The sequence below is a fragment of the Pantherophis guttatus genome, chromosome 6, assembly GCF_059756535.1.
Source record: "Pantherophis guttatus breed Tessera chromosome 6, ASM5975653v1, whole genome shotgun sequence".
Taxonomy (NCBI): domain Eukaryota; kingdom Metazoa; phylum Chordata; class Lepidosauria; order Squamata; family Colubridae; genus Pantherophis; species Pantherophis guttatus.
Window position 1 is genome coordinate 41,001,103 of NC_142068.1, and position 26,709 is coordinate 41,027,811.

At 36.9% G+C, this 26,709-nt stretch overlaps 2 protein-coding genes and 1 long non-coding RNA gene across 3 annotated transcripts in view; 2 read left to right on the forward strand and 1 right to left on the reverse strand.

Moving 5' to 3' along the window:
- Positions 1-13,998, reverse strand: TBCCD1 (TBCC domain containing 1). The gene is made up of 8 exons (XM_034439603.3): positions 12,897-13,998; positions 7,887-8,246; positions 7,460-7,609; positions 5,779-6,145; positions 4,453-4,639; positions 3,840-4,337; positions 1,650-1,808; positions 1-388 (listed from the first exon to the last, which is right to left on the reverse strand). Exons 2-7 carry the CDS (start codon positions 8,220-8,222, stop codon positions 1,679-1,681), a joined length of 1,668 nt encoding a protein of 555 aa, XP_034295494.2. The 5' UTR covers positions 8,223-8,246; positions 12,897-13,998; the 3' UTR covers positions 1-388; positions 1,650-1,678.
- Positions 906-8,019, forward strand: LOC117678479 (uncharacterized). Its single transcript, XR_004595038.2, has 2 exons — positions 906-1,177; positions 7,919-8,019. It is a non-coding gene; the product is annotated as an uncharacterized LOC117678479 (long non-coding RNA).
- Positions 13,214-26,709, forward strand: part of DNAJB11 (DnaJ heat shock protein family (Hsp40) member B11) — a 19,760-nt gene continuing 6,264 nt past the window's right edge. The window contains exons 1-6 of the mRNA XM_034439604.3: positions 13,214-14,355; positions 18,795-18,951; positions 21,366-21,463; positions 23,517-23,649; positions 24,532-24,674; positions 26,332-26,414. Coding sequence (XP_034295495.1) covers positions 14,288-14,355; positions 18,795-18,951; positions 21,366-21,463; positions 23,517-23,649; positions 24,532-24,674; positions 26,332-26,414 — 682 coding nt within the window. The 5' untranslated portion in view covers positions 13,214-14,287. The remainder of the gene's footprint in view (positions 14,356-18,794; positions 18,952-21,365; positions 21,464-23,516; positions 23,650-24,531; positions 24,675-26,331; positions 26,415-26,709) is intronic.

Here is a 26,709-nt window from a genome sequence, read left to right on the forward strand (position 1 = left end):
TATCATTGTGTCAATTTAATTAAACAACTGATATAAAATATATTTAGAAACATTAATATAAACAATATTTAATTAATAACAAAAAAATAATTAACCCAGCAGTCAGAGCACTACCACTATCTTTACATCAAGAAAGTAACACCTTTTCCTGCACATTTAAGTGTGCTAGGAATCTACATTTTGCTCTCAAGTATACAATAAATGTTAATAGCAAGATCCTCCTATAAAGATCCACGACAACTGATGATATCATACAGTGTGAAATACGCAGTAACGTCCACTTCCTTCTTGATAATGCCATTAAGCAAATTCATGTTTCTAAACTTCAAGTTGGCCCCAGTCTATTGTGAGGGAAATACTTTTCATTTGGCACAGTGCATCTCCAGAACTATAACAAAACAAATAGAGTTAAATTGTTGAATCAGCAGTCTCATCACATTCCAATCACATGGTAGTAGCAGTTTATTTGATAATTTCAATCACAAATACACAAATCACAAAAGCAACAATAACAATAATAATAGGATGCTGTTTCAGACCCTGGAAAGACTGAGTGGTTCTAGGTTTTGGAGCCACCTAGTTGTAGTACTATGACATCTTTGGTGCTGGGTGAGGTTGCATTATCCCAAATTTATCGGTGTGTAATCTAGGAGTCCTCCTGGACTTGTGGCAGTCATGCTAGCAGGGCCTTTGCACAGCTTCATGTTGTGTACCAGTTGTACCTATCCCTGGATCAGATCATTCTATTCATAGTCACTCATGCCCTAGTCATCTTCCAACTGGACTACCATAATGTATTCTAGATGGGACTGCCCTTGAAGAATACCTGGAAGCTTCAGTTGGAACAGAAAGCAACAACAAAGGCAGTTCTAGAACATTACATGTTACGCCTCTGCTCCACGGGCTATATTGGTTCAGAGTTTTGGCATGGGGCAGTTTATCTGAGAATCTACCTCTCTCCAACAACATCTACTCATCCCATCAGTTCTGGCAGAGAAGACACAATGCAGGTCCTATCTGTTAGGGAACAACACTTGGCAGCACATCTTCTCTGCTATGGCACCTGCCTTATGTAACATTCTCCCCCTTAAAGTGAGTTTCGCTCCATCCCTGTTAATATTCCAGAAATCTCTCAAGACCTGGCTTTGCCATCAGGTCTGGGGGTCACAGAGGACAGGTGAGATCTTCTTAATAGTAGTTTTATGCATTAGTTAAACAATAACTGAATGTTAACACTGGAAAGAGACAAAACCCTTAGTCATGAAGATTGCAATAGGCTGAACACAATGATAAAGAAAGATACTAGGACAGTCAGTAAAACAGAAATGGAGAATGTAAGAGATGAGATACAGAAACTGCTTAAATAAGACTTTGCTAAGTGATACAGTTTGACAGAAAAAATGATAGTTGTCTGTAGGTATATAGAAGTAGGCACCAATTAATTAATAAAACAACTATTAGGATACATCCAACACATCTCTCATTCTAAAACAAAAGGGCATTGCAAATCGATGCCTCTGGAACATTTATGAAAAAAATATATCACCATAGCCTGTCAACTTTTGACCTAACTTACTGAGCAATTGTCCATATTATATTAAAATACAAAGTTTTTATATGTGCAGTATAAATGTGACCTTTGAACTCACCTGATGATTTGGTTGCTTCAAGGATTCTCCTATCCTGCTGCCTGTTTAGATCCTGCAGCCGGAAGTACCAAGCTATCAAGCTGTTGACGGCTGCCTGTGTGGACTAGCCATTCATAGAATTTGTTCTCCACTAACATCTGAAATGTCTTCCTCTGATTCCTGAAACCAGGGAAAGGATTAGCTCTGTACTATATACATTTGTGTAAATATTCCTTTTGCTAGGTCTTTTCTTCAATAAACATACACCTGCCCATATTTTTTTTTATCATTATTAAAGGATTTAATTTATTGTGATATGGTTCAGATTTTTATGACATGTAAGATTTTATAAGATTTTTATAATATTAAAATAAAACAGAATCATTTAAACCTATATAAAAACTTACGATCAAGAAAATGTTTCAAAAAATATTTCAGCAAGTTATTGTGTTGCTAATGGTTACAGTGTTGGACTATGAATCAGGAGACTCAAGTTTGTCCATGGAATATAAATCTAACAAATCTGTAAAAGTGGTTTCATTAATTTTTTCACACCTAGTGGCTATGTCATAAAACTAAAAAATGAATCACGTAGAATGAAACAAAATTTTAAAATCAACTTTTTTATTAAGCACTACAATATATTAAGCAATATATTCCTGCAAAATAGATACAGCTGGGTCTGTCCATGATGACAGCTGCTAAGACCGTTTATGCTTCTTACTGAAAATTACACTCTTTTTTAGTAGAATGGTAGATCATATAATGTGAATATACACCAATGTAATGTTTACAAAACAAGTCTGATATTAATTCAATCTAGAAATGAATTATGAACCATAATTCTACATAGAGATTTGTATCACACCTGAAATTTGGATTTCTCTTTGCCTAAGACTTTAGAATATTGCTTGATCTGTTATAATAAAGACAGGCTTCCCCAAATTAAATAGAAGTTCATGTTGTTTAGTTTGAGTGATGCTTCTTTCAGTAATTCCCTTTGATAATAATTATCTGATGTTAACAAGAATTTTGAAGGGTTTAATGTAATATAGTTGATATAATTCCACCTTTCTATGTGGCACTAATCTAATGTTACTTTTAAAATTCTTATTCAACTTGTAAACTTCTTCAATTGCTTTTTGTTCCTTTCTTTTTCACTTTTCCTTGGTTGCATTTTTAAATATATATTACAATAAAAATTATTTTGTTTTTATATTCTTTATGGTTACATTATATTTATATCTTTTATATTTCTTTCTATGGATATATTTGTCTCAAAAAACACAAATAATAATAAGAATAATAAGAATAATAAGATGTATTATGTATGTTTGTTCTTAAAACTATGTCAAGTGTATAAACTTGAAGAGTATAGTTTATTTAGTCATATAACTTAGCACATTTACTTATTTTTTATGAAATTTCATGACATTTGCCTTCTTATGAATAACAAGCAAATAGTTAATATAAAAACAAAATAATTCATTTTTATAATTTTTACACATATGAGAGTAATAGGCAGAAGCTTAGATTTTTTTCATTTCTTCCATCTTTTTCTAGGCTTTACATCTCCAATTTAGTACTTACATTCAACTCATTTTGTATATATGTATGTGTGTAATAAAACAGCCTTGTTAAAAGTATGGAAAAAATAATTTCTATTTATTATTTTTAGAAATTATTTTATTCTATTGAGCTCCTCTAATCAACCAAAAATATTCAAAATATTTATTATTAAAATAATTCATTAAAATTAATAGGAATAGAAAGGACAAAAAAAATGCACCCCCCAAAATGCATTACATGTCTTGATACCCTAGTGGCTCCCCTCCATTCAGAAGATATCACCATGTGACTGCCTGCACCCTGAAGTATTCAAAAGATTTTTTAAAAAAAATAAAAATAAAAAGTAGAGTGCCTTGATTGCAAAAGAATTATTCATCCCCATTTATGGTGTGTAAGATATTTTACCCATTAATTTTCTAAATTTTAATTTGAAGTCAAGAAACTGGGTTTACTTGATAAAACTTAAAAACACAGATTAATAAAAGGATCAGTTGTCCTTGGGACTACAAGTCAAGAGAAAAGAAAAAAACAATACCTACACAACAAATTTTAATTATTAATTTGCATTAATATTGATGCATTTAATACTAAAGCCATTACAACACCTGACTCTGCTTTCCTGGAAAATTAACTGTTACTTACTTGGTCAGGTCTGTTTCCTTCACTGTTTTCTGCCAGATTCGTATCCTCTGTTCCCGTTGGCTCAGGGCTTTCTGATATGCAGGTGGCAGACCACCAGGTATTTCTGTTGTGTCTCCCTCCATTTCAAATGGAACAACAAAGGAGTAAAATTCTGAGGGTGGAAGAAGTCTGAAAACCTGCCTATCAGAGTTTTCTTTACATACGATCATTGGATTATCCCAATTGTTAGGCACAGTAGCTAGGCCAGTTCTGCCCATGTGATCCTCAAGCATTGGATAATGGGTATGGAAGGGAGCAAAAGTTATTGCTTGGTTACCCAATAATATAAGAGGTCTAGTTGGAGTGAGAACATGCAAAGTGCAACCAGTCGTAGATGACAGAGATAAGCGATGGCAAACAGCAACAAGTCTGACATTGTCACAACTATGGAGATGTACTACAGTTTGCACTGGACCAAGGACCAAGGTGCTATTCCTGCATTTTTCTATGGTTACAGACCTGAAAGAGAGGAAAAACAGCCAATAATAGAAGGCTGAAAACAACAAAATACAATTATACATGTATGTACCTTTTATAATAGGTTGCAAATACTGGCAACTGAAAAATAACTTACCTCAGTGGAGATAGTAAATAGATAAAAGATTCACAGCACCGATGAATCTTCACATGAGTATCTTCTAGGGTAACAGAGCTCTTTGCTAATGTTTGTTTGTATACCTGACTCATCACAATCACACGATGAACTGAAGGGACTATGTGAATATTACAGGCTATCTTAGCTCGTTTAGTTGTTCCTTCAACTGGAAGAATTATAAAAATATTAGTTTTTAAAAATAGTTCTATTGAAGCCAAAATCTCTCATTTAGCTGAATCTTACTGTATTTCCCAAAGAAAGAAAACCCTTCAATATTCAATATTCACAAATATATTCTAGTCAAGCTGGTTGGAATAATTTGAAAAGCACTTAATTTTCTTGTACAAATTGTTAAGATTTTATGCTGTATGCCTGATATTTATGTGCAGTGCTTTGAAATTCTTTTTATAGCAAAGGCATGGCTTTCGGAATATTTAAACAAAAACAAAACAAAAAGTTATATTTCTTTCTGGTATGTTACATACCCCAAGCAGTAAGGATTTTTATTATGAAATTAAGTCATAAAACTCACCAATTTATTACCAAATCAAAAGCACTAAAATGTCTACCATGCATCCTTAACTATATTTTCCCTCTTAATGGTATTATGGAAATATTGAGCAGTAGTCAAAATACATGTTACATGACTTTAAAACTTCATATAACTACCTATTCTCAACTCAGGGAAATATGCATTAGAAGCTAATAATTCACTATTTCAGATCCTGTTTAACTTTGTAAATCTTATATTTCCTATTTACATTGTCATAAAGCTGTGAAAATGACTGTATTAGGACTGTATTTAAAAAGTCTTAATTAGGACAGTGTCCAGCAAGAACAATAAGAAAAAAGTAGTACTGTAGTGTCAGAAGTCATCCAATGATACAATACAATACAAAAAGCATTAATAATTCAAAGAGGAAATATGAGTATATAGTATTTAATACATATTAATGAAGCCATAATGTACAATAGGTATGGAGATACTATAGAAGACTTATATTTGCTCTTTGATTCGTATGATTTAGCATCCTGGAACCTACCAAAGTTTTTACCAAAACTGAGTTTGTGATTCCTAAGTGGAAATGCTCCAAAAACTCCTATATACATTTTAATTGGCATCTTACCTTCATAATAAAAATGTTTAAGTTCCTGAAGTTTATTATTAAATAATATTCTTATTAAATAAATTTAACAACTTTGGGATGTAAATTTTAACTCAAATATTGATTAAATCTGGGTAGTCATAATGGAGATATCCTATCAAATAGTTAGTAGGAACTCTATGATCAGAAATAATTGTACCTTGCTGTGCCCATGCAAGCTTTCTTCCAGATGTGAGACAGGCTGTTGCCCCAAATGGGTTCCCAGTCAGACAAGCCCTCAGCCATGATTCGAATTTGGCACAGGAGAAGGCTTTGGAAAGTTTCGAGAAGCCACTCTTGGCATGCAATGGCTGCCAAAGTGCAAGTTCATGAAGAGGGTGGACAGTCCTATTTTGATCCACACTTCCTTCAATAAGGAAACTAAGAGCTCGAACAGCTTTGGGTGATAGCAGGCTGCTGTGCATAGAATGAGAGGAGGCACTGAGCTGATCTGGGTCCAGTAACAATTCCAGAAGATCCTGGAGATGGTTTTCAACAAAGTCATGGTGGTAGTTGTCATTCCAATTCTTCAAACCAAGCGTAAGAACAAATATTAGAGACCAGAATCAATCCACAAAATCACATGTATATACTGTTCTCTTAGTTTAAGCCATTTCTATGTGGAACTGATACCAAGCTTTCATCCACGGAAGCTCATTGAATAATCCTGAGCCAATCATTCTCTCTCACCTTATCCTACATCACAGGGTTGTTGTTAGGCAATAAAATAGAAAGATGCAGCTCTATGTATGCTATTTTATGTTTTAAGAAAGTCCAGATATAAATGTAATAAATGAATAAACAAAGTAATATATAAGTAGAAGTCAATGTGCAAATTACTTATCAAATCTTTTCTTGTTCATTTGCTAGAAACTACATTACGCATCTAATATAAAAAGCAGCAGAGAGTAGTCTCCAATTTCTTTACATACTTATGATCAATGTCAGAATAAAAAAATGAAAAAAATGACTTATGACCATTTTTCACACTTACGACCATTGCAGTGTCCCATTGTCAGATGTTCAGAATTCAAATACTTGGCAAGCAACTCATATTTATGATGGTTGCAGTGTCCCAGGGTCATGTGAACACCTTTTGTGACCTTCTGACAAGCAAAGTCAATGGGGAAGCCAGATTCACTTAACAACTGTGTTGCTAATTTAATAACCAGTGATTCACTTAACAACTGCAGTAATAAAAGTTGTAAAATGGGACACATAACAATTTTTTCGTTTAACAACAGAAATTTTGGGCTCAATTGTGGTAATCAGTCAAGGACTACCTGCACATTAAATGATACAAAGAAAAATATATAAAGTGGTATTAAGAGATGTGAGAAGATGCTTTGATGAAAGTCCATCAATTTATAGTGCATATTCTATTCTATGCATCACTGAGAAAGAGGAAAGATCTACAGATTTAGCACTGATTGTTTTATCATAGTTCAAAGTAACTGGGGATAATGGCAGTTGAAAATTCAACATATTCTGAGGATACTAGGTAGAAGGCTGATTTTGATCAAACCATTAACTAAATAGCGGATACTTGGTAACAGTACTGTAGTTACACAGTTTGCTAAATCAACTTAATTGTATTATTATTTTCTTAATTTTTGCTTTGAATTTATACATAGATATCAAATATTATTTTATAGTTTATATTATATATAATGCCCCTTTTTTATAAAAACACTTAAATATTTCAGTATGCAATGTAAATGTATGAAAAAAATGGAAGTACATTACAACTTAACAAGTTATTCTTACATTATCTTCAAATAAATGCATAAAGCATCCTTCTACAGGGAGAGATTTTTGAAGGAAAGCAGTTCAAACAATACCTTAATCTGATTGGCAGATTCTTTTAGCCCACTGTAAGACTTAGATTTAGGATTTGGCCACTCATCTCCAAGAAGGGATGTCCTCAAAGAAACCTTGTTTAATTGCTGAATATAAAGGAACAGCAGGAACTGAAGAGTATCCACGGATAACTAAGGAAGGATTCAAAAAGAATATAAACACAAATAGAATATTTAGTACAGTTATTTTTCATTTAGAAAATTGTACTTCAATGGAATAGATAGATAGATCATTGCTTAAATTTCAAATAGTCTAAATTATTCTAAAAACAAAACAGTGTTTGGTCCAGAAAGAAATAAACCATTTTGGGACAATGATTGCATTGGACATCAGAACCAACGCAAAAAATTATGAACAATAAAAATTTAGATTCCATAAAAATATATTAAAAATACAATTAATTCATACCCGATTCCTTTGCTTCTCTGTCTCTTCCTCAGTTGTGCAGCTAGATATCACTTCTGCCCATTCCAGTCGCTTCTCTGAAGTCTGCTCAACAAGACTGTCAAACAACTCAAAGTAAAGCCATGCCAGCTCTTTCTCTAGTTGTAGTTTCCCACAAGCAATGTGTCGCCACATAGACCAGGTAAGGTATGGATAATAGCCTTTACCAGAGCGCATTCTGACATAGGTTGACATTTTCCGAAGGTAATGCATGCTAAATTTGGAAGGAGGAGGGATTTGCAATGCTCCCACTATGAAAGGCTCCATCTTCACCCACAAACTGACCGAAGGTTTCTCCATTTTGGAAAGGTACAGTTTATATATCTGAATTTGAAAAAGCAGAAATATCACAAAATGCTGTTTCCAGACCTGTCTCCAATTCAATTATATATGAAAACGAATGAATTTTTCCATATTAATTTCTCCTGATTACCTTATGTTTAAATACATTTATTTTATACATCTCAAATTTTATCCTCGTTTATCCTATTTAAATATTTATTACAAAAATATACACATTAAATTTCAACTATTATAAGGTCAAGCAAAACTTTTGGAATCCAAAACTGCATTTTAAAAAAAAAGTGCATTAGGCATGGTGCTAACATGAGTATTCATTGGATGATGGAAAACATCAAAATGTTCAGCCCAATTTCCCCTTTTGGATGTGCCCACTAGAGAAAGCATTAAATGTGTAAAACTATTGGAAGTGATGCTTCTTTTGCTTCATATCAACATGGAAACCTTTTGCCAAATTTCAGCAACACAATCATGAGAAATTCTGGGGGCGTAAGGGCAATAAGCAACCATGGATTGCAAATTATTCAGTAGTATTCTGCATAGAAAGAAAATGAGTAATATGACATTTTAACTTTTGTATTTAATAGACTTGCCAAATAGTGGGTCCTGTATGACCCTTGTTCATAAGTAATTTTGAACAGCAGCTAAATTATAATGGAGCCAGAGCTTAGAACCTTAAGAGCAGCTTTGGCTTATTAATCCTTTCTCTCTCATACAAACAACGTAAGATTTTGAACAGTCCTTTTTTACTTATTCACCTCAGCAGTTCATTCAAAGGAGCAAATGAAGAGAACACTGTTAAACTTCCCTTTTATAATTATTCGTTAAATACAGTAATCTCTTTACCTTCCTTGCTAGAATCATATTCGTTCTAGTAATTTCTCTAGCAACGACCTTGAACTAGAGTTACTTGCACAAAGTCATAGTAAGTGGTCTGAATCTGGGGCTATATAGTAGAGAGCATTTGGGAGACTAATCTGAATCAATCCATCAATCATCCAAGAATTTGCATTTTCATAAATATTTCCATTTAAAAAATAAAACCAAAGCACATTTCAAGTTAATTCAATGGTAAAACAAACTATTAGTCTAACAACATAGCCTTATCCTGATTTCTGAAATTTGGGAAATTGTTTTATTTTATTTTATTCTGAAGTTTCCAGCCTTATTTTAAACACTCTAACTGTTGGTTTGAATATGTTGCATCTCTTGTAAATTGCCACTAGGTAAAAAGCAACATTGTGTCATAACTCACTTCTAGTCTGCTCTTACAAAGAAAATATTTGTGAATTGCTTTATTTCTTGTTAAAAGAGCTTCAAAAAAAACCCCTATCACTGATGCTTTAGAGGTTTTAGACTTTTCTCTCCCACTTTGCTTGGTATTATTTCTGAAGGATAAACCAAGAATAACAACAAAAGCAGGAATATCCAAAATCTAAATGTAAAAATAGAAAATCAAATAATAAAAATGTTTGTAGATAATGTTAGTATTTCTGAAGATTTTAAATACAGACATATCTCAACTGCAGTTTGAATTAAGTGCATTTCAATTAGTGTCAACAAAAAATTAGTGGGCTCATGTTAATGCAGTCATCATGACATAGGATGTCATTAATTTAAAAAAAACAAGACAAAATTTAAACAAAATGTTATATTTGATATTATTTTCATTATCATGGTTTAAGAGGACAGTAGCTGTCATCAGCATCTGCGGGGAGAGGGGGTTAAAAGGAAGAAATGATGACACTATGTGATTAAATCATCCATGAGCTTATTATTTTGGCATTATTACATTTCTTACAGAAGCTGCTGAAAGCAGTTAAAATAATCTATGAAATAACCTGTTTTTACTTCAAGTGTGTTTAATTTAACTGCCTATTTATATGGTTTCAAATAAAGGAATTTTATTTACATGAAAAGCTTAACATCAGAAAAAAAATACTGTACTGTAGCTTCTGTACTATATACTATGTAAAGAAGAATGATGTCTATCAGGGGCGAGTTTCAAAACCCATCGCTACCAGTTTGCTTGTGGGTATGACCACGCAACATTTCTGCGCATGCACAGAAGCATCCAGGCGGGTGGACGGAGCCTCCTGTCACTGCCGCTACCAGTTCACCCAATCCGGGACGAACCGGTAGCAACCCACCACAGGTATCTATGCATAACAAATAGAACTTTCCTGCAAAAAGTCCCAGAATGTTCATTGGATATAAACTGAGTAAACAATACATGTTTCAGTTAAAGAAATACCATTTCCTCTTGAAAGTAAAAAAAAAATAACTGTTTCACATTCAGATTTAAAAATCAACAGAAGTCTGAAAGGGATGTAAATTATGTCTTATGCCAAATCAGGCTCTCCTACTATTCCCTGATCATTCACAAGTTAAGCATGAAATAAAATAATTAGAAATGTAATGGTACATAGTAATCCTGTGGTTTCTGAATTTATTTTACAAAAGCAATGGACCAAAGTACCAACCTGATGTCAGATCAATCAAGTTGAAACATTCATTTGTAAACATATAAATTGTATCAATTAAGAACATCAACTATATTGGAAGAATGGTGTATTCATATTTCATATATTACAGGTAGTCCTCCACTTACAACCTTTCATTTAGTGACCATTTGAAGTTACAACAGCACTGAAAAAAGTGATGTATGACCACTTTCAAATTCACAACTATTGCAGCACCCCTATGCTCATTAGATCTAATCCAGACGCTTGGCAACTGGCATGTATTTATGACAGTTTTATTGTCCAGGGGTCATGTAATCACTATTTGCAACCTTCCCAGCCAGCTTCCAAGAAGCAAAGATTTGCTAACAGCAACATGATTCACCTAACAACTGCAGTGATTCATTTAACAACTGTAGCGAAAGAGGTCATAAAATGGGAGACTTAACTGCCTTACTTAACAATGGAATGTTTGGGCTCAATTGTGGTTATAAATCCAGAACTATCTCTAATAAGGGAATTTTGTCAATGTTATACAGGTGGTCAATTTACAACCACAACTGAGCCCAAAATAAATATAAAGAATCTATGCAACATATTACATTCTGCCAGAGTAATTCTATAGACACTGCAACTGTTCTGAACTGGTGATATAGGGCACAAATTAATGGATATGTATCATCTTTGCTGTCAGTGCTGAGATAATCAGAATCCAGGTAGCCAGGTCATAATTTTTTAAAGAAATTGGAAAAATCACCCAGTAATATTTTGTAATGAATGCTGTAGTAATTTACTGGCTATACAGTATTTCCTAATGCATATAGATTAGTGTATCTAATTTAACAAATTAATTCAGACTTAATTGTTAAATGGTAATTTTTATGACTGTAAAAACCTGGGAAATAAACTATATCAGTGGTATTTAAAAATATGGGAAACTATCTTTTAAAAACCCTAACAACTCAACAGCTCTAAAAACTCTTCAGTAAATAATAAATTCAGTTTAATCCAGTCAACATTTGTCTGAGAAGCAATAATCATGTTTTCTATTTACACATCATTTTTGAAAGAAAAATTAAATGCAGATATTTGGAATGTTTGGGGGGTTTTCTCAAGAATTGTGTTTGTGTATATATATCCTTCTTTTCAAATATATTCTTTCAGATTATTGGTGTTTTTCTTTTTGATTTTATTAAGTTTTTTGTTTTAGTCATTTTTTTAGTTAGTTTTTACAAACTAACAAGAAAATTAAAACATTTTTATTGGATATTAATCTAAGATTTAATTCTCAATTCTAATATTCTCAGTTGCCTCTATCAACTATTGAGGTAGTTATTGAGGTTTGTACTACACTTTTTTGTTATTCAAAAGCCTAGTCCCTCCATCCTGATTCTGCTACTTGCTGCTGGTTGCCTTCTGCTACAAATTTGTTCTATTTGCACTTTCCATAGGATTGTGAATGGTTTGTCTCCAATTAAATAGCTCCTATAAAGGCAGGTGTGATTGAAGGTATGATTCCTTCTAAACTTTCTTCAAATTTGCTTTGCGCTATTCTTGCTCTAATTTATTCCTTCTATTTTATTCCTTCTAATAGAAAATGTATTTCTTCTATTTCATTTCTATGTCTTTAAATTACTGTACTACTTACTGTACTAAAATTTAGGTCTGGTAAAATTTTATTATATTTGTGTTATTTGTACATACTTCACACATATGTATCTATTCAGGAAGCTTAACTGCTGTTGAAATTTAAGCGCACGGAGCCAAAACTGATGCATTCTTTGTTTCTTGGTTCAGGAGATTCTGATGTGCAAAAAGGATACAGAGTCCTTAAAATGGGAATCATGATGGAGGCTGGGAGGTAAACGAGTCTGGAATTCTTTGTATTTGGCCTCTTGTGAGTTCCCTTGTAGAGCAAACATGTCTGTAACTTATTTATTCTTCATTAAAACTAAGGACACGCAACCAAGGACAATAGAACAGGAGATATACAGAAATCTGGTTAGAAGCAGATGCGAACTTTCTTCTTGTTGGGCTGTGTTGGCGGGGAGGCTTTTTGCAAGAAAAAGAAGAGGAGAGACAGAGAAGCTGCACTTCTGATACATTATTAAACAAGCGCTCACAGCATCCACTACGAAGCGAAGAGAGATGGAGTGACGAAAAAGGAGACCGAGACCGACACCACCCTCCAGGCGGAGAAAGAAACACTCACCCGCCTCTCCTTGTCGGCGCTTCTCGGACGCCAGCCGCCAAGTCGCTTTCGAACGCCCACGGCCAACTCTTTCCGCGCCTGCGCACAACGTCTGACTCAGTCACCAATAAAACCGCTTCCTGGAGAAGGCTTCAAAAGACGTTCTGTCGTAGAATTACTAGGCTAGCCACCAATCGCTATCGCCGCATCTCTACTGCATTGGCAAGAATAGGAATGACCGTTGAAAGACTTAAGAGTTCGCAATAGCGACCTCTATAGACTGGGCGGATCAGAAAACTGGCCTCCATTTGCTTCTCCCAATTAATCTACACAGCGTTGTCATTAGTTGTTACTTATTGCTGCTGTTGTGAACAGTCACTCTGTTTTATTCTTTTACATTTAATGATCGTGTTTAGGTGTTTGATAATATTTTGACGTCACTTTTTATTCTTTCATTGTGTACATTTTATTCAAAGTCTCTCCTTATAGATCCTGAGGTGATTTGTCAGGGTCCTTTTCTGGGATGCTTTTGACTTAATACTCTAGATAGGGTATAAACATCCAAGGGGTCCATTAAATCTCAGCCAAAAACCTCTTTTTGCTGCCATCTAGTTATCATCCAGAAATTTGCAGCTGAAGCAGGCAGCTCCAAGTCTTTAGACATTCCGAGAGAAATCGATAAATTGGTAGAAATATTCCTCCAATATTAACCAGATCAACCCGGTTAGTTTCCAGTCCCAGAAAGTCAAAAAGGTGCTACCTGATGATGAGACAAATATTATTCTTTTATAAATATATTTGCAGAGAACCGCATTTTATGTTTTTCTTAAAATATATTCGCTGGTCCCAGTCTGCATTAGAAAAATGTGTTATCATTTAATGTGCCAAAGAATTCTGATCTTCAGAGAACCGATGAAGAAGAAAAAAAACCGGGGGGGGGAGCAGTTAGAAAATAGATTTTATGAACTGTCAGAATTAACGTTGATATAACTGCGTTATTTCTTTAAATCGTTGATTTTGGTAAGTGACAGGCTGAAAAAAATCCTGTTTGCTACGATTTCAGCACTAGAAACCAACAAGGAAGCCCAGACTTAAACTGCTTTAAAATATACGGAACTAAAACGAACTCCCCTTTGAAATCCACCTAGGCGTGACATCATCACGGCGCTCCTCGCCACGACGGAGACCACGTCGTCCTAATTTGTTGACGTTCCGCAGTTTCATTGGCCCAATCTAACCCCGGTGGCGGGTGAAGTGTGCAATTGTGATTGGCCAGCGGCGAATGAAGATTTGCCTGCTCTGCTGGGCTCTGATTGGCCGCGTCGCTGTACCGGGGGGTTCTCTTTCGTGCCTATGGTTACCGGTGCGTGAGGAAGGTAGGGGCTGAGAGCTGCTTCGACTAGACCCCCGCCATGTCCCCCCGCTCCCTCGGTGGCCTCCTTCTACTACTGCTGTGCCTGCTTGGGGACGCCATCGCCGGGTGAGTGCAGGGAAAGAAAAAGCGGCCGGAAGGAAAGCCCGTTCCGCTGCTAAGGTTTGCAGGTGGCCCCGCGGTAGGGTGGAGCCCCCGCTGCCTTTCTTCCCCTTTCGCTGCTCTGAAAGGCCCGTTGAACCTGCTGCGCTCTGCCCCCCCCCTCCCACCCTCCAATCTTCCTCTCCATCCACCTCCCCCCCCACCCCCGTGTGCGGACTGCTCCCTGGCCGTTTGTTCCTATGGAGACTTGTAGGTGGTTGTTGCCCTTTCCTTCTTCATCCCCCTTCGCGGGTGGCCAGGAAACGGGTTCGATTTCCTTGTGCCTTCATATAGGTAGAGGTGTCCAGTGTTTTAAAGCGCTGGGGAGGTTGTAGTGGACGTGGTGTGTGAGGAGTATGTGTAGTCCTCGAGTTACGACCACAATTGAACCCACACTGTATATTTTGTTTTCTTTACTTTATTGTCACTGCACATGGTACAATGAAATTAAATGTACATTGTGCCGTGTTTCCCCGAAAATAAGACCCTATCTTATATTTTTTTTTGAACCCTGAAATAAGCGCTTGGCCTTATTGCCACGCACTCAAAAGCCCCATTAGGCTTATTAGACAGGGGATGTCTTATTTTGAGGGAAACAGGGTAACTGTAAAAAATAAAAACACAAACATACATCCTTTACATTCTATATAATTGAAATTGAAAACCCGATATTGCACTATACCGTAGAATTCAATATGGTTATTGCCCTGGGATAGAAGCTTCTTTTTCAGCCTATTTGTCCTTGTTTTTATTATCCTGTACCGTCTGCCAGATGGTAATAGTATGTTGCTAAGTGAAACGTTAAGTGAGTTTGCCCCATTTTTACGACTTTTCTTGCCACTGTTGTTAAGTGAATCGTTCACATTTGTTACGTTAGTAACATGGTTGTTGAGTGAAGCTGGCTTCCCAATTGACTTTGCCTCTAAGAAGGTCGCAAAAGCTTTATCCCATGACACAGCAACCGTCATAAATGTGAGTCAGTTGTCAAGCATCCAAATGTAAATCACATGACCATGGGGAATGCTGTGATGATCTACATGTATAGCCACTCAGGTTCAGATCCCCGCTTCAGTCATGAAGATCGCTTTAGACCTGTTACTTCTTTATTTCTTTTCAGTGGCTGGAATCTATATCCATGTTTCTACTTTTATCTGTCCTCTACCCTACTGAAATCAGTTGTTTGAATCTGTTACCCTCTTGCTTATTGACTTTCTCAGTACGGGTCCAATTATGGAATGTTTCCTGAGGAAAGCTTAGTTATCACCTACTTTTGATATAATTTTATAGCAACAAGCATATAATATAACTCATTAAATAACTTTGATTATTATTTCCTTTATAAATTATTAATATGCTTTTAAATTTTATTTTATTGAATTTATTTTTTAAAAATATAATCCTTTAATTTTTTTAAAAAAAATGAAAGCTTCTTTGAAAATTTTATTGAAAGGCAGAATATTTCTTCCACTCAGCACATAGACTACAATTACATATACTTAGAGTTTTTTATTCCTGTTTCTGCCAATAAATTCAAGGGCGTATGCAGCATTAAATGAACAAATAAAGGATGGAAATTACTCTGACCTTTCTAATCTTATGCCAGGCTTCCCCAGCCTACAGTTTTCTAGTTGTGTAAGAATTACAGTTTTTTTTCCCTTTGAGCCATTTGATTGGAGGCAATCCAGTTTCAGAGCTGCTTTGGACTGCTTATAGTTTAAAAACAGAAAAACAACAAAGAAAAAATCTGAAATGTCTGGACCACCAAATTCCATATACTCACCCCCTTCCTCAAAAATCTCCACCAACAGGATTCACAAATACCCTATCCCAAGCGGGGGGAGCACAGTCATAGTTTTTAAATACTTCTAAAACATTATTACAGTGAGAGCTACGTAGATCTTTGGGGGCTATCATTCCAGATGGCAGACACTATAGCAGAGAGAACCGTACTTTCTGAATTCTACGTAATAAATGGCATTGTTTGGTTGAAGGCAGTGGTGAAATCTAAAAATTCTTGCTATCTGTTCTGTGGGTGTGGCTTAGTAGTCATGTGTTAGAGCCAGGAGCTGCACATTCTGAAGCACATTATGCCCTTCTGAAGCCCCCAATGCTTTGAGTTTCCCTCCACGATCTGGCTTGACTGCCCAAGCAAACCTCGGAGCCGTCTCTTGCCCCGCTCTCCATCCCAGAGGGCCGCACATCCCCCCTGCCAATCCTCCATACAAACCACCTGCCCCGTTTTTGCAAAGGCAGAGCCCGTCCCTGCAGGGCGATCTAAAGAAGGGAGGGGAAAAGTCCAGGTGGATTGAGAAGGAGCAATAGGTGAGATGTGAGAAAGTGGACAGAAGCATCCAGGCAGAAGGGCTCATTTTTTAAGTGTGCTCAAGGCTGCCTAAAGAAAGATTGGGAAGCTCAGCCCTCGGCTCTTTCCTCCTCGGAGGCCAGTCCCATTCTAAAGTTCCTGTAGAACTCCTGAGGCCAAAGGGCTTTAAACGGGGCCCGAGAACCCAAAAGCCAGCTTTCTCAGAACTTGCATAAGGCGCCATGTCGCCTGTCACGTTTACTTAGGGGGAGGGTTCGAATCCCGGAGCGACAGAGAAACAAGCACCTTTTAGCACGTTGCCAACGCCTCAGGGTTGGGTGCGCGCTAGCTCCTCAACTGAAACCCCCAAGCCTCCATCGGCACGGCACACAGAGCCAAAGACTTCATAGGTGGGCTGCGGCGGGATGATGCTGTTGACCACGGCCAGGGAGAGCCCCACGCTCTCTCCGTCCCACGCTCAGTTTGTTTCCCTTCCACACAACCATCAATAGCTCACCCTTTAACACAATTTGTAGGCCTCAAATTTCAGCATTTGCAGCTGAGGGAAACACCAGGCCCTTCCTGGAACAACCCGCCGCTCTCGCCATCCTCCCTCCCCAACTGGCTGCAGATGTCCGCCTGCCCTCGAGCACTGCTGTCACGGTGCCATTCGCTTTTTTCCTTCTCCTGCTGCGAAACAAAAGCGAACGGCGGTGCTGCTCCGGGAGGGCAGGCGGATGTCTAGAGCCAGGCGGGGAGGAGGGCGGTGAGAGTGGTGGTGGCAGCCCCTTCCATGCACAGCACACGGTGGCAAAGGCGGTCCTGGCGCGCCTGTTGTTGGGGAGGTGTGGCGATCACTCAGCCAGGGCGGCCTCGGCAGGGGCTGTATTGGCCTCTCCACCCGCATCTTGTTCCATTCCCGATGGCCGTGTGACTACAAGTGCGGTAACCTGGTCTTCGGCACGATGAAGGGCTGCCCGCACTGGCCCACCCAGCTAAGCACCGCCATCGCTGAAGGGAAAGTGCCGTGGGCTCTGTGCTGGCATGGCCGGGCCTGGCCCTCTCCCCGCGTGGGGGGCTGATGCCCCGCCAGCTTCCGTGCCTCTCGCTCTGCTTCTTTGCCGGCAGGAAGCAGCGCCGTGTGAGCCTCCTTCCCCTGAAGCGCAGGACTCCGCAGCCCGAGTTCCCAGAGTGGCACCTGCGGTCAAAGAGAGCAGGAAGCTGGCCAAGTGGGAAGCGAGTGGGCTGCTTCGGAGCCCCAAGCCCCGCAGAGCCAGCATGGGAGGCACACTGGCCCTGGTGGAAGGTGGCCTTTTCTGCAGCATCTTCCTCCCCTCTTTGGATCACCCTGCAAGTGGGGGGCTCTGCCTTTGCAGAAACGGGGCAGGGCGGGGCGAGTGAGCAGCGACCAGGGGACCGGTTCGGGAATGTGGCCAGCCAGCAGTCGCTATCGATTCGGTGACCCAGGCCACATGTCCGCTACCGGTTCGCCCGGTTCGCATTTCACCCCTGGTTGAAGGGACCTGGAGCACATTAACTGACTAATGTTAGTTGACAGGCAGAAATCATTGGAGATAAATGGTTCTCAAATAACCTGGTCTTATGCCATGAAGGGCTGTATAGGTGATAATCAGAAGTTTACCAGTAACCAGTGTAGTTTGCAGATGTCATAGACATACCAAGGGACATTGAATGCTGTGTATTCTGCACTAGCTATAGTTTTATAGTTTTAAATGCTCTTCAAAGGAAGTCCTAAGTAGAGTTCATTGCAGTAATCCAATTGTGGAGTGACTGGGGCATAAGCGATTGTCTGGAAGGTTGTTAGATCCAGGAGTGAGCACATGAGAGCTACCTGTATTTGCTGTGTAATCCTAATATACATGATAACTGACTAATGAATATATTTAAGACTATAGCTTTAAGATCACAGGTTAGAAGAAAGCATGTGCAATTATCCTTAGAATACAAGGCTTGTAGAACTTTCTCTGTACTTTGCTATTCTTGTTATTATCAGTTTATGGCAAAGAAGAACATAATTGTTTTTCTCCCGCTATTTTTTAATTTGGGGGATCATAAGAGGCAATAACTTCTTAATGTTTTTCAGGAGAGATTTCTATAAGATTTTGGGAGTTCCTCGCAGTGCATCTGTTAAAGATATTAAAAAGGCCTACCGAAAACTAGCCCTTCAGCTTCATCCAGACAGAAACCCTGATGATCCACGTGCACAGGAAAAATTTCAGGATCTTGGGGCTGCCTATGAGGTAAGTGTATTTGGGAGAAGTCTGTGGTCAACATATGCATCCTGTGCTTCCTGGATGGTTCTCTTCAATGGAATTTTAGTAGGATGGATACTAACTGGAAAATAGCAATGTGTTTGTGACATTAATGAGACTTTTGTTCTTGAAAACTTACCTTCATTTTCTTTAGGCTGATTTAATAGAGTACTTGAAAATGATTTATGGAAAGTGTTATTTTTTTGTGAATAAGCAGTAGAGGATTTTTATTTCTTTTCAGCGTTTAAGTGTAGCAGATGAAATATGTCAAAACATGGATGTTCATGCTGCCCTATTTAGTGATGTCTAAAGTGTAAAACTGTGTTAGAATGTTGCATTGGCATTTAATATGCTGTTGCTGAAGAATACTTTCATGAACTTGATTAATGGCAAGATAAAGATCCTTACATGTGTGGCTGGCTATGTACTGTGGGGAGCAAGCAGATGTTTCTGTTTAATTTGTCAAATTTGGAAGGCCATGGAGCTCTTCTTTTTCCTTTAGTTTAAAGAAGGTGACATATTCTTGCATTGTTTTGGGACATGCTACTCCAAACTTATGTATGAGAATATGCTTTAATAATAAGATTTGCTCTGCCTGTATGTAAGCTTCCTTATACACACAGCAGGATGTAAAAGTGAATAGCTAACATGTAACAGAAAAGAAAACAAACAGATGAAGCTGTTATTCTTCATTCTTCTTCCTCATTTCTGTCAGTTTCTTCTAAATCTTTTCCCTTGAAATAGAATTGAAATGTCCTTTTGATAGTTAAGTACTTAGCAGTATTAGTTGCTCTTGTATAACCAGTCCTGTAAAATGTCTTATGACAAAATGGATTAACAATTCTGAACAAGCTGTAGCATAATGTAAACAATTATATGCTATATTTTGGTCGGAAAGAATCATCCCAAAAAACTATTTTTGGAGATTGCAAGCTAATTTTATCTAGGTAATCAGTGGTTATGTAGAGATAAAAGTATTATGAAAAGTGCAGTTCTGTGCACTGTTTTTTATAAAAGTAAGTATTACTAAATTAAATTAGACATATTTTTGACTGTAGAGAATTAGGCAGCAGTTGCTAATGCATAAATTCTGGATGAAGGGACGACCACAAATTGCTTACAGCTTGGAAGATTGAAGATTAAATTCCAGAAAATCATTACAGTGTTCCTGAAATTGCCAGTTCTGTGGGGTTTGGAGGAAAAACAGTTGATATTTTATCCCAATAATCCCTATGTACTACAGTCACATGATCTCAAAATTATTCTGTTTAGAAACTTTTGTGACCTTAATGTTTTGTTTCTGCTCATATTTGTTTTTCAGCATATATAACACTTTTGCTGAGGATATCTTTTAGACAGAAATCAATGAAACATGTTCCTATTTGTTGTTGTACTATTTAAATATAGATGTAAATTTATAGATGTAAATTACATCTAATTAGGAAAAGATTTAGTGTGTGCAAATTGAATGTTTTAGAGAACTCTGGAATGTTCTTTTTCTTTAGACCAGGCCTGCCCAACTCATTGAGGGAAAAATGCCAGATTGATACCTTAAAACTAATTGTGGGCCACAAAGGAGTATCTGGCAAGATGATTAATTGTTCAGTGGCTAGCAGCATAGTGGTGGGATGGAGTTGGCCATATCCTCTGAAGCTTGGAGGCATTGGGGACACTGTGCCTTTGAAGCAGATGCGGCTGTGAAATCAAAGCAATATTCCACCAATATTCCTGGTAGCAGCAATATTTGGTGGCATTGGTTTGGTTATTTTTTATTTTTAAAAAAGCCTATGAGTCACATGATGGTTTGGCCATTCAGGTATGTCTTAATACCATGTTTCCCCAAAAATAAGACATCCCCCGAAAATAAGCCCTCCCCAAAAATATTTAACCGCATGCGCAGCCGGTTCCCGCCATTTCCTCTGATTAGGGTTAGGGAGACAGAGCTCAAAATCAGGTAAGACGGCAAGAGGAGCCCTGTCTTGCTCCACGCGTTCCAAAATAATAAGACCTCCCTGAAAATAAGGCCAAGTGCTTATTTGGGGATTCAAAAAAATATAAATATATATTTTTGGGGAAACACGGTAATTTTCCAGGAGATAGTTTTCTGAATTAGAATCCATTTGAGAATTTTGGGTGTGATTTGGCCACTTTTATGCATTCTGGCAATTTTCCAGTAGATAATTTTCTGAATAGGTAGCCATTTGTGGAATACTGGATGTGATACATAGGTGAGGGATGGACACAAACTGCTTTCAGTTTAAAATATTTCTTTCTGGAAAATATCAGACAACAACAAAATTATCAGATCTGTATGGTATGGAGGCAAAATGATAATTTTGTCCATTTTCCTGTTTAGAATACCTTAAACCTATGTTAATACATGCAGTTTATGTCTCCTGCAGGTATTGTCAGATGAGGAAAAACGAAAGCAGTATGATGCCTATGGTGAAGAAGGGTTGAAAGAGGGACATCAAAGTTCTCATGGAGATATTTTTTCACAGTAAGTGTGCTTTGCTCCTTCCCACTTTTTTGCATGATAAAGTGTTATCTTACAGTATAGTACAATGGCATCCTTATTCATTAATTTCAGCCATGTTACTTTTATGTTTTGTTCAGCAAGAGCAAAACTACAATGAAGCATCTAAAACTAGTTTTAAACAATATGAAGGACAGCAGTAGCAGAATTGCTATTAGTAAATTCCAGCAGAATAATAACTATATCAATTAATGAGTTAGAAAGTTGTTCATAACACTTAAATTGTGAACTTATAATGATGGCCCTATGCAAATCTCTGGAGACGTTCTATATGTGTTTGGAGTGGGAATTATTTCAGGTTTTGCCCAGGATTCACCAAAGATCAAGGCCATCTGAGAAGAGATTATTTCTATTCTGAATTAAACATACTATATTCTCAACGCTGATTACTCCATGGACTTAGAAGTTATGTCATAAGTAGGAGCTCCAGCCTGACATATAGGCATTCACACTTTGCAAGATAAAAAACAGGGCTGCTGATCATAGCTGTGACCAGCAGCATTCTCATTGCTGTTGTACATGTTGTTTAAAACCCAGAGTGTTCTGCATACATTTCTGAGAACACAAATCAGGTTTCATTAATACATGCCAGGTCTGCCTGTTCAGTTAACACCAAGCCATGGATGAACCCTCACCAGGAATTGCTGTCTTGCAACAGAGACAATAACAGTCACATTCCATGCTATTTGTTTAGTTGAGTTAACTCTGCCTTAAATCTGAATGTGAATGCTCAGTTCCGTTTAACATTTGGAAAACCCTCATCACTGAGGGCACAAACTTAAGAAGTCAGTGGATTTGTGTGAAGGCTTAGTTATCAGTTTATTTCAAACAAGTTACAGGCCTGGCAACATAAGAATATTAGAGTTCACAGTTAGTGTATTGATTAGGAAGTGTATGCCACTTTTATCTACCAGATTTCTTCTGCAGGTAGTCCTCAACTTGCAAAGTTACAAGAGACCTACCTTGGGGCTACTTACAACGCAAATTTAAAGTTTTGACAGTTGCAGCCCTCCCCAGTCACATCGCTGACCTTCAGTTGCTTAGCAACACAGCCATATTTATGGCATTTGCAGCATTCCAGAGTCACATGACTACATTTTGACAGTTTTGCTGAAAATCAGCATTTCTGGCTCTTGGCAAAACCATGGACCATTGGTTTGCTTAATGATGGTGATGTTTGCTTAATGACTGGTTTTGCTTAATGACTACCACAAAAAAGGTCATAAAATTGAGTCACTCACATGACCCACACTTTTATGACACCATGACTTACAACCATAATGGGCAAGCTCCATTATGGTCATTAGTCGAAGACTACCTATACTTTTTCTTCTAAAAGAAAAGATCAGGTTTTATAGGAAGCTGATGGCTGTTTTGCCCAGTCAATTCCATTTTTTACAACCAAGGTTAAATGTACTCTTAATATGGCTTACTTCTCCATGGCTAGATAAAATTCCATGAAAGTTGGAGTAAGGGGGTTGTTCCGAGTAAGGGGGTTGTCAAATAGAGTTGCATCTTAGCTAAAAAATTCCCTGAGTTGCTGTAGACTGTAAGGAAGATGGCCTTGATGGAGATATGCAAGCTCTGTTGCCAAGACAAGAAATAAAACATATTTTAAGTCCAGCATTAAAATCAGATAAAGTTTGAAAGTGGCTGAGACAGAACCTCCCTAATTCACTAAACTGAATTATAGCCAGTCTCCAGTAACAAAAGTAAAGTCTTTGGCCTATCAATAAAAGAGCATAGGAGACCTGTGAAATTGATGTCATCCCCACTAGGTAGATCAGACCAAAAGATCAACTTTGTAGGAAGTCTAAAACTACTTTTATTGAGATTGGCTATAATAACAGACTCTTGCAAGTCTGATTCTGTTGTACCTCCTTCTCATAATTCAATAAATCTCCATCAACTTCCTTATTTCCTATACTGATAGTTGCCTTAGTTAGTAATTCTTACCTGCTCTCCTATAAGTTTAATAGAAAGGAAGCTAAATGAATCAATATTCATGTTTTTTCAGTTTCTTTGGAGATTTTGGTTTCATGTTTGGAGGCAATCCTCGTCAGCAAGACAGGAACATTCCAAGGGGAAGCGACATTATTGTGGACCTAGAAGTTACGCTGGAAGAAGTATACTCCGGAAATTTTGTGGAAGTAAGTTAGGCAATTTGCTTAATCGATCTCCTTTGCTTATATAAATCTGTTTTTCAGGCTTTATTATTAGAAATAGTTTTCTGTCAGTGAATGAATATGAGGGAACACCAAAAATATCCTTGGGACCACTTAGAATTGCAGTGCATGGTGAATGTTAGGTAACTGTTTTCAGTTTTGTTTCAGTGCTACATGCTTGTGAAAGAAGCAATAGGAGAGCAATTCAAATTAATCAGTGGCCTTATTTATATACAATAGGACTGTGTAACTTTTTTCCAGACAAAGACACTTTGCCTTTGATGATAGACATCCTCCAAAAAGTAATGAGTGGAACCAAGATAAAAACTAAATTTTATTTCTGTTACATGCATATTTAATTATATTTAAAATTAAGTATAATCGCTGTGATTATCATCTAGAAGTGTAGGAATTTAGCTAGGATTTGAAGTGTCCCTTATAGCTTTTACTTTCACATTTTCCCTTTTTGAGGCGTCTGGGGGGATATCACTAGCTCCATTGAAGTACTTTTGAAAAGGAAACTGGATGAGTATTCAAATATGGTCAAAGAATTCTTAATTCTATTGTGTGCTAAGATTATAAACCTCTATATTGGTATTTATTTTATTAAATTATTTAATAAATTATTATTTGTTAATGAGCTATTAATTTTAAATAAGGGAAAGATCAATAATAATCACAACTAAATACTAACTGAAAATCCAGGGCATAATTTGTGATTGTTTATATTATATTAAGTTTATTTATGCTACAAAATCTATATAGGTGTATTGTAAATGAGATGTTTGCTTTATTCATTTGAGAGGGCTAAAGTGTTATTTATTGTAAAGTTTGCATCCAACAACATCATTCTTTACCTCTTTGCAGGTTATAAGAAACAAGCCAGTTGCAAGACAAGCACCAGGGAAACGAAAATGCAATTGCCGGCAAGAGATGAGGACAACCCAGTTAGGCCCAGGACGTTTCCAGATGACACAAGAAGTTGTCTGTGATGAGTGTCCCAATGTCAAGTGAGTTTGAGGTCCTGTGGCTATTTGGTGCTTGAGTAATTGACAGTCTTACATAATTGTTAAAAATAGAGAGGAAGGATGATTCCATTTCCAGAATGAGCCACAAGGTGGCATAGAGTGGTGTTGTTGTTTTTTTATGGCTTGAAAAGAGAAGAAAAGGAAGAAACTTTTGTGCCTGAAAATCTTCAGGGTGACTGAAAGGAACCCTTTCAATTGCTCTGTCATTATAACATCCCTGGTAGATTTGTTCTGCCAAATAAAAGTTGCAATGCAGTGCTTCAAATTCAAGCCGTGGGGTGGGGGGTGGGGGTTAGAGTATTTAGAGGATACATGGTAGCACCTGCTGACAATTCTTGAAATCAAATGTATCTTTTATTAAGGAGTGTACTACAGTGTAGAAGACACTGTGCTATTCCAGAAAGGCATAATTGTTTTAAGGGATTTCCAACAGGTGCTTTGTGAATATCTATACATTCGGCCTTCAAATTTTTACCTGTGTAGAGCCATCCCTCTTATAACAGTGTTTCTCAATCTTTATAACTTTAAGATGCATACACTTCAACTCCCAGAATTCGCCAGCCAGCATGGTAGCTGAAGTCTACACGTCTTAAAATTACCAAAGTTGAGAAACACTGTTGTACAACATATATATTTAGCTAAAGTTTGAGGTGTTCCCTGTAGCTATGTAAATGAAGTTGTGCTTATAAATTTACATAACCCTTGCAGAATTTGTATGTTCTGGACTATTTTATAAATAAACAAAAAAAATTAAATATTTATAATGTGATTCAAATTAAACTATTAGGCATCACAGAATAGCACAATCTTTAAACCATAGCAATAAAAAAATTATAAAACAGTGGTTTGCATCCTTTTGGTTCTTAATTGTATGTATTGCTCCCTTTAACATCAATGATCCTAACAGTCCTAATTGCTCCATTTAACATCAACTTCCTAAACAGTCTATTAGGATAGTTATGAATGAAACCCTTTATTTTCTCATGTGGTAAAGCTATATATCCTTTTGGCAAAAAGTCTGCATGTCCTGCACATTCTTTGGTTGTCTAGAATGAGTCTATGTTTGAGATCTCAGACAAGCTCAATGATGTTGCAGTCAGGAGACTGTGACTGCCACTCTAGAACATTTACTTTGTTCTGCTTCAGCCACTGAAAGCCTAGCTTTAGATATCAGATCATTGTCATGTTGGAGTCCAAGTGTGTCCCATTCACAACTTTCAGGCTGCCCAAATATTCGAGGGTATGGGAATTTTTGAACAGAACAATTTTATTTTTTCCTTTATTGCTATGGTTTGTTTTATGATTGCAATGTTCTTAGATACCTGATTGTTTAATTTGAATCACATGACAAAAATGTGTAAGTAATTTCATGTTCACTTATAAAATGATCCACATCGTAAAAATTCTGCAAGAGGCATGTAAACCTATGAGGGGTTTGTTTATTGCAAGGGGCATGTAAACCTAGGACAACAACTGTAAGCATGAGTAGACTTAAACTAACATTTGTAAAATAAAACTTAATATACTCTGATTGAAAATACTTAAAATAATGCAGTGTTAATGCAGTGTTAAAGGGAAATCTCCACTTTCATATAAATATATTTATTGTTTAACTGTTTGATATTTTCCTGTTTCTCAGACTTGTGAATGAAGAACGAACGTTAGAGGTGGAGATAGAACCTGGCGTTAGGGATGGGATGGAATATCCCTTTATAGGGGAAGGTACATCTTTTAATTTTTATTTTTTAACTTTTGACATCTTATTGGAGGTTATAATTTATGGGAGGTATGAAAAACTTCAAATTGATAAAAATAAACTGAGGTGGAAATTTGGACCCTAATTTGGACTCTGCTTTTTTAAAAATACTTGGAACATTTTGTGCCTTTGAAAAAATATTTCCTATAACACTACTAAAATTTAAATACATACAGAAGATACATAATCTTGTGCAGAAGATTATTTATCTTCTGTAAGTCTGACATTTTTCCTTTCTCTTTTTTATTGTATAAGCTTTTT